The sequence below is a fragment of the Hippoglossus hippoglossus genome, chromosome 2 (assembly GCF_009819705.1).
Source record: "Hippoglossus hippoglossus isolate fHipHip1 chromosome 2, fHipHip1.pri, whole genome shotgun sequence".
NCBI lineage: Eukaryota > Metazoa > Chordata > Actinopteri > Pleuronectiformes > Pleuronectidae > Hippoglossus > Hippoglossus hippoglossus.
Window position 1 is genome coordinate 10,165,959 of NC_047152.1, and position 12,095 is coordinate 10,178,053.

At 46.8% G+C, this 12,095-nt stretch overlaps 1 protein-coding gene across 1 annotated transcript in view; it reads right to left on the bottom strand.

Annotated features, from left to right (window-relative positions):
• Nucleotides 1-2,615: 2,615 nt before the first annotated feature.
• Nucleotides 2,616-12,095, bottom strand: part of klf7a (Kruppel-like factor 7a) — a 29,980-nt gene continuing 20,500 nt past the window's right edge. The window contains exons 3-4 of the mRNA XM_034609482.1: nucleotides 6,696-6,819; nucleotides 2,616-2,737 (exon numbers count right to left, since the gene is read on the bottom strand). Of these exons, the coding sequence (XP_034465373.1) occupies nucleotides 2,686-2,737; nucleotides 6,696-6,819 (176 nt within the window). The 3' untranslated portion in view covers nucleotides 2,616-2,685. The remainder of the gene's footprint in view (nucleotides 2,738-6,695; nucleotides 6,820-12,095) is intronic.

The following is a 12,095-nucleotide window of genomic DNA, read 5'->3' on the forward strand; positions in this document are numbered from 1 at the left end:
GCCCCAACTTTCATTTGCAATCCGTAAAATAAGAAACATGGCGACACTGGACGACTTCTCAAACAGCGCTGATCTCTCGCCCGTCTGGTTTTGACGATGTTTGTCTCTGTGGTAAAGACGCGCTGCTAAAAGAGAGAACATCTCCAGCCGTAGATGTTTAATGAAAAAGGGATCCTGGCTTGTTTGTATGTGAGGAAAAGAAAGTGTTGGGTGTTTACTCGAGGCCGGAGTTGATTCAGTATCCTCCTCCAGAGCTGCAGACAGATCATGACGAGATATGATTGAGCTGGTCTGCATTCATACCCGAAATTGAAAAGCGCCTGTGGTACACGGAGTAAAATCAATTTTGTGTGTCCCTGGCCGAGAAGCAGATTGCTGTGTGCTCCACTTTGCCTCGAAGTATTAAAAGGCCGGTAAAAAAAATAAATAAAAAGAATAAACACATCAATGAAGCTGTTCCCAACCAGGTGCATCAGTATCTTGATCATCTGCTGTCGCCCAAGCTGCCATTTTGATTTGTGTGCGTTTTGATCTGAGCGGATTTTCACCCAGAATTCATATGTGGATTAAAAACATGACACTTTAAAGCGTAATGTGGCAGAAAGCTTTGTTCTCCCGGAGAAGAGTCAGGACGCCGAGGTGGATTCCAGTTTCCTGGGAGGGCCTACGTGTGTCTCCTCCAGTTTCCTGCCCCCTACTGGACTCATCGCCTCCAGCTGGTCCAGTACAACCAGTAACATGTCTACAGCTCCCACCTGTGGCTAGCAAGTTATTCTAAGTCCTTCTATTTGTTATCTCCGCCCACAAGGTCATGTTTTCACCTCTGTCCGTTTTGTTTATCAGCAGCAGTACATAAAAAAACTACTGAGCAGATTTCCACGATGCGGATGCAGGTTTTTTTTAATCACTTTCACCTTCAACATTGCAAGATTAGGATGTTTCCCAAGAGATAATTCATGGATCCTGATGAAAACATATTTTGAGGACTGATATCTATGAGTGTAATGTGGTGCAGATCCAGATATAAATCCAGATATGAATCCTGATCTTGCAGATTGCGGTGTGTTGGGCCTCGGTGGAGATATGAGCTCTACTGGGTGTCATTCTAGTTTGCAATGTGAAAAAGAGAAGCTATGAACATGACTGGTGTCGTGTATGTTCGTCCCATGGGCCCCGCAACATGTGCAGACTTACAACAGATACATTCACATTGATTCGCTCGGAGAAGAGCCACCCAATTGATTGAATTCGAGTCTTCCTACAAGTCCTTTCCGTGTCCGGCAGCGTAGAAATCTGCGTTCAGACAAACGCGTGTGATCAGGAAGTCAGCAGGAATGTTTTTAGATATGCATAGGGGCCAGATTAGATTCTGCTTTTTCTCTGATATGAGCTGCGAAATTGGAAGAGTTCTGCATGGGTGGTGCAAACAGGAAATAAAACCTTCCTCTACCCAGTGGTTAGTTCGGTGCCAATCACTCTCAAAGGCCAAAGAGATCATGTCAGGCATCTACAGTCGACACTTTTAACCTCTTTTTCTTTTTTGGCTGCATCCATTTCCAATGTGTTCTTCAAAACTGTCTTTTCAAATTGTTTTTGTTGAACAAATATCTTCTTAGAAACAATAGGGCCTTTACATACATGGTGATCTTGTTCGTGTGCTATCGCAGTCAGCGAGCTGCTTCGACTTTGTGCATTGTGGCTGTCCACGCTCAGCCAGCGCTTCATGAGGCCCAAATGGTCCGAGACGGTCGGGGCATTTTTTACAAAAAGTTTGCAAACAGTCAATTGTGCAACAGTTTCTGACAAGAGAAAAAAAAAAACGCTCTCAGGTTCAGCTGACATTCTCGGAGAGGAACGGTCTTTTCCCAGAGAAGATGAGTTAGCCTCATCCCGCGGTAGCCCTCAATGGATGACGCTCGTAAAGCGAGCCAGGCCCCGGCGTGACCTCCATCAGTCTCCACAGCACATCAGTGCAGAGCGCACATCCTCCAGTCTGCGGGAAGTCTGCGTTCAAACATTTGCTCCGATGCCATCGAAGCATAAATGGATTCACTCGACGTTACAGAGGTCAGATGAAAAACTGTCAAATTATTATCTGTCCTATAATGATAATGATAAACCCCTTTGGCGAATTGTAAAGGCCATGGCAACTCTGAACAAGGGAAACTGTTCTCCTCGGCCTCGGGAAGTTTCCAAGACGAGAAAAATCGTGAATATACAAACAGCCGCTGTGCAGTCGGCACGCTAAAGTTTACTGTACAACGGTGCAGCTTGGCGTTGGCGTGTTCGCTGACATGTGGAGCGACTGCTGCGTGACGAGGGCGGACATTTTGGAAGCAACGAAAACAGAGAGCTGCCAACCACAGGGGCGTGGTCCACCATTCACCACGTGAAGCGACTGTCCGAGCGACTCCGCCGACGAGACGGTTGTGAGGTGGTGATGTTTCGTAGTGGAATCGTGGACCAGCTGGTTGAGCACAGACCCACTCGGGATCTGTCTGTAGTCAGCCGCTCTGTGTGGTGCCCCTCTCCCCCCGCAGTCCAGAACGGCCAAATCCGTCTTTAGAGTCCATCTCTATCTTTCTCCTTCACGTCCATCGTGTTATTTTTCTGTATTTTCTATCCTCCACTCCGCCTCTATCCTCTTCCCCTCTCTTCCACTCCCGCTGACCTCTCTCCGACTCCTCAGATGTGCCTCTTCATGTGCAGCGCCAAGTGATCCGACCGCGAGAAACACCTGCAACCAAAGAGAGAGGAACAGAGAACAGCTTGTTAGCGTGTTACCAGCGCCGGGGCGAAGAGTTTGTTTTGTTGATTGAGCTAAATGTTGCTGTTAGCTAGTGAGTGCTGAGCCACTAATGCACACGCAATTAGTATATGTGTAACTAATTCATAATCAGCATTTTCAGCAGCACTCCTAATGACTTCAGCTGCGCCATGAATAACTAGAGAGCCCGCAGATGGATGTGTTGAAACGCTGCGGAGGGGAGGAGGACGGGGAGAGAAATGCAGCAAGCAAAACATGTGCTGTAAAACGATAGTTAAATTAGACGAATCGAAGCCTCTCGTCTGAAATCCGCCTCGTGGAATTGCTGGGGCGTAGCTGCACGCCGGAAAAACGAAATTGCTCTGGAAGCACACCGGCCTATTTTTCTTTTTTCCACGCGAGGGTTTTTTTTTTTAAACCTTTTGATTATTTCAACCTGATTGACACAAATTGACATAATGTATGCTTTCAGCCGGTGTTTGGTCTCCCGCTCGCGTGCTTACATACAGATGCAGCCATTACGCGAGGCCTACTTTCTCATCACAGCGACGAGATCAACAGTGTTTCTGTCGCTCGCTCGCTGAGCTAACGTTACAGCTCCGCTCCCGAGAGGAATGCTTTGCAAATAGTCGCTTTCTTTGGGGTAATTGGAAGATGCAGATTCTAGTGATTAGTGTGTGGAGAAATATTTGCGACGGAGGCTTGTTTTAGAGTTCACTGACGTGGCGGCTCAGTTTATATCATGTTTAGGAGGAAAACGGCTCCCAGATTGGAGGATGTTATTTTTAATTCTGTGGCAGAAGGACGGGAAATGTTTGAGTAGATAGAGAACATGCTGTGTCCATAAAGTCGGGTTGTTAACGCCGCGATGAAAAATCACTACAGCAAGGTTTCAACAAGTTAAATTTAAGACTTTTTAAAGGGACATAATGAATTAAATTGAAGATCTATGTCAAATCTGACAGAATGATTGAATGTCAGAGTCATAACAGAAGATAAGGTGAAGCAGTGGAGAAGAGAATGACCCTGGAAACGCCTCGTTTTGTCTCAATCGCAGCAGAGACAGTGGGAATCTTTAAATCAATCAGTTAAGTGATGTAATAATTGGTCTTTGAAAAGGGTCTTTAACTTATAAACGCTTTAAAAATGTGTGATTTACTGCAGAATAGAACCTAAGCACTTTAGTTCATGTTTTACTAAAGGATTGTTTTGAATTATATCTTTAAGTCTTTTAAAAAAAAAAACAACAACAAACAGGCTCGGGAGAACAAGTTTTAAAATTAGATGAACTCCAAATAATTCATGAAGTAAAACCAAGTTCTAAATAATGAGAGGACGCCGTCGCGCCGTGTAAAGCGTCGACGCACAGAGCTTCGGCTCGGCAGCTGTGCAACTGTTGATTTCTGACACCGGTTTTCAGATTGGCTCTTTCCACTGAGACATGGACGACTGTCTCAGATGTCAGCATGAATCAGTGTTTGGCCGAGAGGGGGAGTTACACTGTGATGAGCCACCACTCGTCTGTCTTACTGTCACACCTGCATATGTGTGTGTCTGTGTGTGTGTCTGTGTGTGTGCACGCAAACAAACACATGTGGGATCAATGGATGGCCCCGGAGACGCTGATAGGTGTGTGTGTGTGTGTGTGTGTCTAAATGTGTGTGCTCTCTGCGAGACAGATGGTAAAGTATGAGTCACGACTTGCGGGCACGACACCAGCTGGCACACCGTAGGTCTGTCTCCTCCTCCTCCCCCCCCTCCTCACACCCCATCCTCAATCTTCCAGCCCGTCTTCCCTGTCTCCCCCCGTCTCCCCTCTTCCTTCATCTCAGCAGGGTGTGTGTGTGTCTGTGTGTGTGTGTGTGTGGCTGGAGGGGTTGTGAGTCTTGTGACACATGACAGAGGTGGGCCCGAATTAGGGATGTGCCTGCAGGGGGCAGGAGGAGGAGGAGGATGGGTCTGGTGGTGAGGGGAGGTGGCAAATCAGTGGGGGGGGAGAGGGGGGGGTACTGTATTTACAGTCCGTCCAGCTGAGACCTGATTAAGTTGACATCGCCTGGCCCTCTGTTCCCTCACACACACACACACACACACACACATCTCTGGTCATGCACTGATGACCACGACACACACTTTCACACACATTAGGGGGGGGGGGGGGACCCCTCCGCTAAAGAGGGATTTTCTTTTTGTCCCGTCATAATGAACCTATACATGATTCAAGAGGTCACATGTTCTCTATTGTGACCTGCTATTGTCTCTTAACTGTGACAGATGCTGCAGTTTTACAACACACACACACACACACACACACACACACACACACACACACACACACACACACACACACACTATATTACAACTTTATTCTTGTAAAATTGTGATTTCTTTTCCCTCATAATGTTACGACTCCTTTTCCCTAATATATAATAATAGATCTAAGTAAATGAAATTAAAGTTCTCTTGATGTTGACAAAATTCTATGTAAATGTAAAAACTAATAAAATATAAATGTTATAAATTAAATACACTTTTTTAAAAATGTAATTAATACACTCACGTTCTTTGCATGTAGATAGAGAGAGAGATGAACACTGGTGCTTTTCCATTCAGTGGCTTTATGATACTGACACAATGTCTTGTTGTGTTTATATTGTTTATATTTAGTGCAGCAGGAATAGAAATATATGACATATAGTAATATTTCATAAAGCCATAGATTTGCAGTGTAATACCATCAAAATGACCTTTTGAACCACGGTCTCACCGCAGGTCTTTTGCCTTAAACACTGTGGCGGCTCCTGCAGACAATATTGCTCAGAGACCCCAGAGGTGTCAGCGAGCGACGGCTCACAGACAGAGGGATGTAATTAAAATAGAAGAAAAGGTTTTCTGTGTCTCGAGTCGAGACGATCTTTTTATAGTGAGCGAGGGCCTCTGGATGCTTGATGATTTCGTCAGCGGCGCCGCGGCAAATTGACATTTTGCTGTGCTTCGTAATGAAACAGAAGCCAGGGAGAGTAATTAAGAAGCAGGGGCAGAGTCGACCCTTCAGAGCAACCGAGCCAAGAACCTCCGCTCCTCTGACTGCGACCAGGATGTGCTGCGTGCGAGCGCTGGACAGGAAGTGTCCACCGCTGGTAGTCGAGTCGTGTGACTGATAAGAAGCAAGTAGAATAAAGATGTGGAGCCGTCAGCCTGTTACATTTTAAGATCATCCAGTTTACAGGATAATCCGGCCCGAGGCTTTATTTACACCAACACACGCCTGTATTTTGGGTCACGGTGAAATTAACTTAATCCACTTTTCCTCTAAAAGTCCACGTACCAAAAAACAGTTGTAATAAATAATAAATCCAACAGAAATCCCAGTGGAGGAATGTGAAAAAACACAAAGTGTCTTTAAAAATCCTGTAATTTTACTACAAAGTATTGCAAAAAGAACGATTTCAAATTAAAATTCCGGACCAGTGACGTGTGGTGGTGCTCACGACTTCCAAAAGCCTTTCACACCTCTGTCCTCATGTGAACGCAGCCTCCAAATCAAGGCCGTGCATCGCCATGTGAGAGGATTCACCATTAATATTCTGCGCGCGGCCTAATGCGTGTATAGAGCGGATCCGCCAATTCCCATTGAAAGACTGAGCAGGTTGGGTCCTGTGTGTGTGTGTGTGTGTGTGTTGCAGAGGAGCACACATTAGTAATCCTACCAGCACACTTCTAAACTGGGTCAGTATCAAACACGTTGGGGTGTGTTACCAGCATCTGGTAGCGTTCCTTATAGCACTAAACCAAACTGTGTACAAAACACAATGGGGGAAACGCAGACCCGCTGTGCGAGTGGAAGTACTTCAAATAACCCTCGGAAAAAAATGCCAGAAAAACATACAAGCGAGTGGAGAGGAGGGAGAGTTGTGTTTTGACAGACCTGTCACAGTGGTTGCACTTAAAAGGCTTGGCGCCGGTGTGTTTGCGGTAGTGCCTCGTCAGCTCGTCGCTCCGGGCGAATCGCCACTCGCAGCCCTCCCACGAGCACTTGTACGGTTTCTCACCTGGGGACAGAAAACCAGACAAAAAAGAGAGAAGAATCACACACGAGCACCTGTTTCATCATCACACGTCCACCAATCACACGCTTGGTTGTTGTTTGTGGTCATGCAAACCCCCCCCCCCCACCCCAGAGAAATCATAAATACAAATATTTGCCGGCTTAAAGTTGATGTGCGCTGCAAATTTAAAAACCGTGTCCTGCATATTGATTTCTTTGTAGACTTTCTTTTTCACAGATAGAGATCTCGCTCACACACTTTATTTTTAGAGGTTGGAAAGAGACCAAGACGATGTTTAACACTGGGATAGCGAAGCTCCCACTGGTCTCCAATCCTGCTGAACATGCAGAAGCAGAGTGGAGGAGAGAGAGAAGTGGAGCGAGAGAAGAAGTGGAGTGTGTGTGAATGAGAGAGTGAGAACAGGAGGTGAGACGAGACCAGGAGAGGGAAAAGTGCAGTAGGAGGGAAGTGCGGCAGAAGTGGATTAAGGCAGAGGAGACTGCAGATATGCCGGCGGGGGGGGGGGGGGTCGGTGATAATTAGGCCAGTCACACGGCGTAATGGCAAAGAAGCCACGATCTGCCAGCTGCGTCCAGCTCCGAGGATGTCACCTGCATCACTCACGTCCCATCTGGACCACTGGCTGAGCACACACACACACACACACACACACACACACACACACACACACACTACTGACACAGTGACCGGCTCCGCTCCGGTGGCTGCGGCACAAAAAGTGTCTTAATGTGATTATCAGAAGGAATCAATACATCCACTGCTTTGTGACGACAGCTTTGTGGTTTGTCTGTGCCAACTGTTGTGGAAATCTACAAATCTGCTTATAGGGTAGAAGCTCAAAAAGATCAATAACGTTTACAGTATGTGTGTGTTCCAATTAAAAAGTACATTTCTGGGTTTTCACTGCGTTGAATGTCACTGGCATGGACTCTCGACACGTGACCTGGCCGAGCAGCCTGCGTTGCACAGACCTCCTTTAGCAGGAGGGAGGTTCGATGGTGAGAAGCGAAGGTGCGTTAGGTTGCAGCTGTGACGAGGGGATAAATGAACGAGTGAGAAAAGAACGACCTGGAGTCGGCGACGTGAAGAAAACACCTGTGAAAACAAGCTGATAACACCTGATACGTGTCGATTCATTTCTATGTAGATTAAGAATGAGGTGCATCCTTTAGAGTGGAGATCCAGACATTACCCTGGTCCCCTTCAAACTGCTTCACTTCCCAGAAACACCCAGAACAGCAGGCCGGGGCCGTCCGGCTCTGGCCAATGAGAGTCCCGGGAGGCAGGGATGCCTGATTGTGTTGCCAGGCAACGGGAGCAAGGAGGCGGGGTGTGTATATATATATGTGTGTGTGTGTGTGAGAAGTGGAGGGGGAGGTGGGTTTGTGTGTGTGTGTGTGTGTGTGCTGAAACATGAGGAGGCAGTAGTCAGTGCAGCTGGCTGGATCTGGCAACGGCACGCTGCCATGCCACCGGCCAATTACCGAGCACGCCGGTACAGAGCACGGAGGCAGTTGCCTAGCGACGGTAACCGTAGAGCTGTACGGGGGCAGGAGGGGGAGGGAGCTACAAGGCTGGGGTGGTGATGGCGGCGGCGGCGGTGGTAGTAGTGGTGGTGGAGGGGTGGGAGGAGGGGCACTAAGAGACCAGAGCCTGCAGCAGTACATAACCACTCAGCTACCGACTCCTCCAACGATACGCTGCCCTCCATTGCCTAGCAACAACCCCCCCCCCCCACCACCACACACACACACACACACACACACACACACTCTCCCTCTCGTAGGTACACACTCGCTTTCTGAAAAACAGACACACACTCTGGACTGAAACTTTTATTTCACAATGCTACACACAATATGACTGATTGGCAGTTTAAATGGCAATCAGCAACCTAATCCACGGGATTATCCCCAACTCGCCAACATAATCAGATTACGCTCTGTTGCTTCTGGATTTCTTTGCCTGTAGAACATATAATGCAGACCATGAAGCTAAGTGGATTATTTCCCCCTGATCCAAAGAATCTGCTTTTTATTATTTACTCTGCGTTTATTTAATCAGACGCACATCAGCTGAGCGTCTCAAGAATCATGTGCAATCAAAACCTTTTTGATTTTTTTTTTTTTACTGTAATCAAATAAACATATTTCTCATCTGTAATCTGATAACTGGGTGTTTCCTGAGTCCCTGTAATCCCATTATGTGTAATCTGTTACTTCCAAATGCCCTCTCTCTCTCACACACACACACACACACACACACACACAAGGACTCACACACACACCTATGCATGCATGCACGCCCTGGCCGCAGCCTCTCAGGTGCCAGCGTGGAAGTTAATTGCATTCCCTCCATTAGCCGGAGCCGAAGCAGGGCACCCGGGTCTCTGGGGTCATTAGAGAGGCTCTCCGACTGCGTTTTATAGGCTCGGGCGAACCGGCGAGAGGAAGAGGGCGAGAGGAAGAGGGCGAGAGGAAGAGGCTACGAGAGGAGGATGAAGGAGAAGTGATGGGAGGAATAAAGGATGTTGAAAGGAGGCGCGCGTAGAGCTGAAAGCTGAATGTCTTTATTAACAAGAGCCATAATCATTACTTCAATTATTTATTGTGTCATTTACATAATAGATTATTTAATTGTAAGTATTATAACTGTCGTACTTAACCACGTCTCGGAGCTTTAGTTGATTTTCTCAATTCTCAACGACAGCTGTAATTAAGAGACTTTTAATGTTGAGTCAAGGTTTAATATGAAATTTCAAGTTTTCACATTTCTGTGTTATATATGATATTATACACTCTTTGGCTCGTGATGGTTTTTAACTGGAGGAAGGATTTCTCAGAGAAACGAGCTGAGCCCCTCAGGGACGTCCGGTGTATTAACATCGCTGAGAACAATTTCATTTACATGTTTTCCTGAATATATGTACCTCTTTAGAGTGTGTGTCAAAATAAGAGCACGAGAAGGAAGGAGACGTCCGTACACAGACATATTACGAAACCGCCGAAGTACAGCGAAAGGACGAGAGAGCGAGGGAGAGATGAGAAACAGCAAGAGAGCAAGAGGGATGAGAACCAGAGAGAGGGAGAAGAGACGGAATCACCCAGCAGTCGTCGTGTTTTACCCGTTCCCTCACCCTGCCCAAAATCTAATTGTACCATTCCTTATCTGCCATAAGCCTATTCACAAAAAGCTCTACAGGGCACTGTCATTTCAACTCAGCCCGTCTAATTCCAGATTAAATCGTAGCCTTTTCTCCGTCGGTAATTTATGGAAATAACAACTAAGAAAAAGAGGATTTGAGTAATGACATCTTTAAACTTGTCAGGATAATGGCTCAGTGAATGGGGGGGGGGGGGGGGGAAGCCTGTGGCACTGCTGTCTTTTTCTGAAGAGGGTCGCTCTACTGTACACCACCACCCCCCCCCCCCCCCCCCCCCCCTCCCCATCCTCTCTTCTGTCTTCACCTACTCTTTGTTTCACTCCACGTCACTCCTCTCTTCTTCCTCTGCCTTCTCCTCAGCTTCTGTGTTTTATTTTTGTCATCTCGCGTCAACATTTCCTCCCTTTTATGATCCCCCCCGTCGCGGTTTGAATAACAACACAGATGCACTTTGCGTAGAAGCTTTTATCCAAACCACCTGAAGTAACAATGATAGGCTTGAAGAGGAGAACGAGGAGGAGGAGGAGGAGGAGGAGGAAGTATGACACATTACATGTCATTTAAACAGTGTCCTTTTAATTTGACTAGGATGAAATAGAGCCTGACATGTGGATTTTAGGGAATAAAATATATTGACCGATATCTATTAAAAGAAAATTGTATTTAATTGAGGTTTGATATTTTTTGTTTAACTTTCATATAAATAACTGGAAATAAAAAGCAAATACAACCAAATACATAGAACTGGAATTAAGAAAACTAACTTTTTAGGATATCTTTGGGCTTTCGTACAAATCCGATACTTGAGATGATGCGTCTGAGTTTTACTCTCCCAGTAAAACCCCTTGGTTGTGTTATGAGTGGGCTGCACGAGTGCCACTGGTCTCCCAGAGCTTGCCCAGTTGGCACACAGTTTAATCACAGGGGCTGCAGACACGGCACACTGGGCAAAATTGATGATTGGTGCCCTCGGTCCCAGTCAGACTGACGCCAAAACCTGTGGTGTGCACTGCCGAGGGTGTGATCACACATATGGCGTGTTTTCATCATCCTTGACATGCAGAGGTTGACAAGTCTCTTCACACGCCCCCAAAATGCAAGACAGCCAGAGCTACTAGTAAACACGTCACATGTCGGACAGCTTAGGTGATCTGTCAACCAAATAGTGCGGGGATTTAGACGGCGAGGTGGGGGGGGGGGGCGAACAAATCTAATTTCAGTCACTGTAACTTCATTGAGGATGATGGACGCTGCTTGCTGTATCACCTCCATGTAAGGAAACAGCTGCAGCAGCAGTCCAGATGGCAGTCCACCACTCTTTCATTTGTTATTCTGGGCTGTGCGAGCACGAGCCACTGCCGCCTATCAGGTGTCAATATTCATCTCATTAGAAAAACCAAACCCTTCCAATAGAAACGAGTCTACGAACGATTGTTTTAGCATCAAAAAGAAAAATGACATACTGTGCATTCAATGGGGGACCCCCCCGCTCAGCGTGGGGCCCCTGGTGGTGAGGTGGGGCCTTGGCAGTGGTTTGCACTTTTCTCATCACACGTGTTTGGTGTGCACACGACCTGTAGGCAAATTTTAGCCGACCTGCCGTCTTCGATTATAACTCACCGCTGTCTATGAAACATATTCCCCTTGTCTTAAAACGATCTTATTACCGCCTCTGCAAAATCAGTCTCCAACCTCAGATGGAGAAGCACTGACCTAGACTAATAGAGAAGAGTAGAGGACGAGAGGGCCTGAAATAAAGCGGGGAAATGGCGGCCTATCCAGGTCAATCCATCCATCACCGCGCAGTTACTCAGACGGAGGACAGCTCCCCGACAGGGGTCTGAGTGGTTTGGGATTGAGATGGAAGAGCGCGAGAGTTATAGCTCCTGAACCCTCCCCCTCTCTTCCTTCTCGAGAAGAACCTTGACAAGGAGGACCCGTCCTGGTTCGGCACAGAGAAAACCACCGGTAAAAGAAAACTGGTGTAAGGAAAAACATAAAAGAAAAAGCCCAAGTGCATCAAGTCCAAATCCATCACAGGGCCTTCACTTCTGTTCCTTCAGTTTGTATGTGCGGTTACAGATATTCTGACATT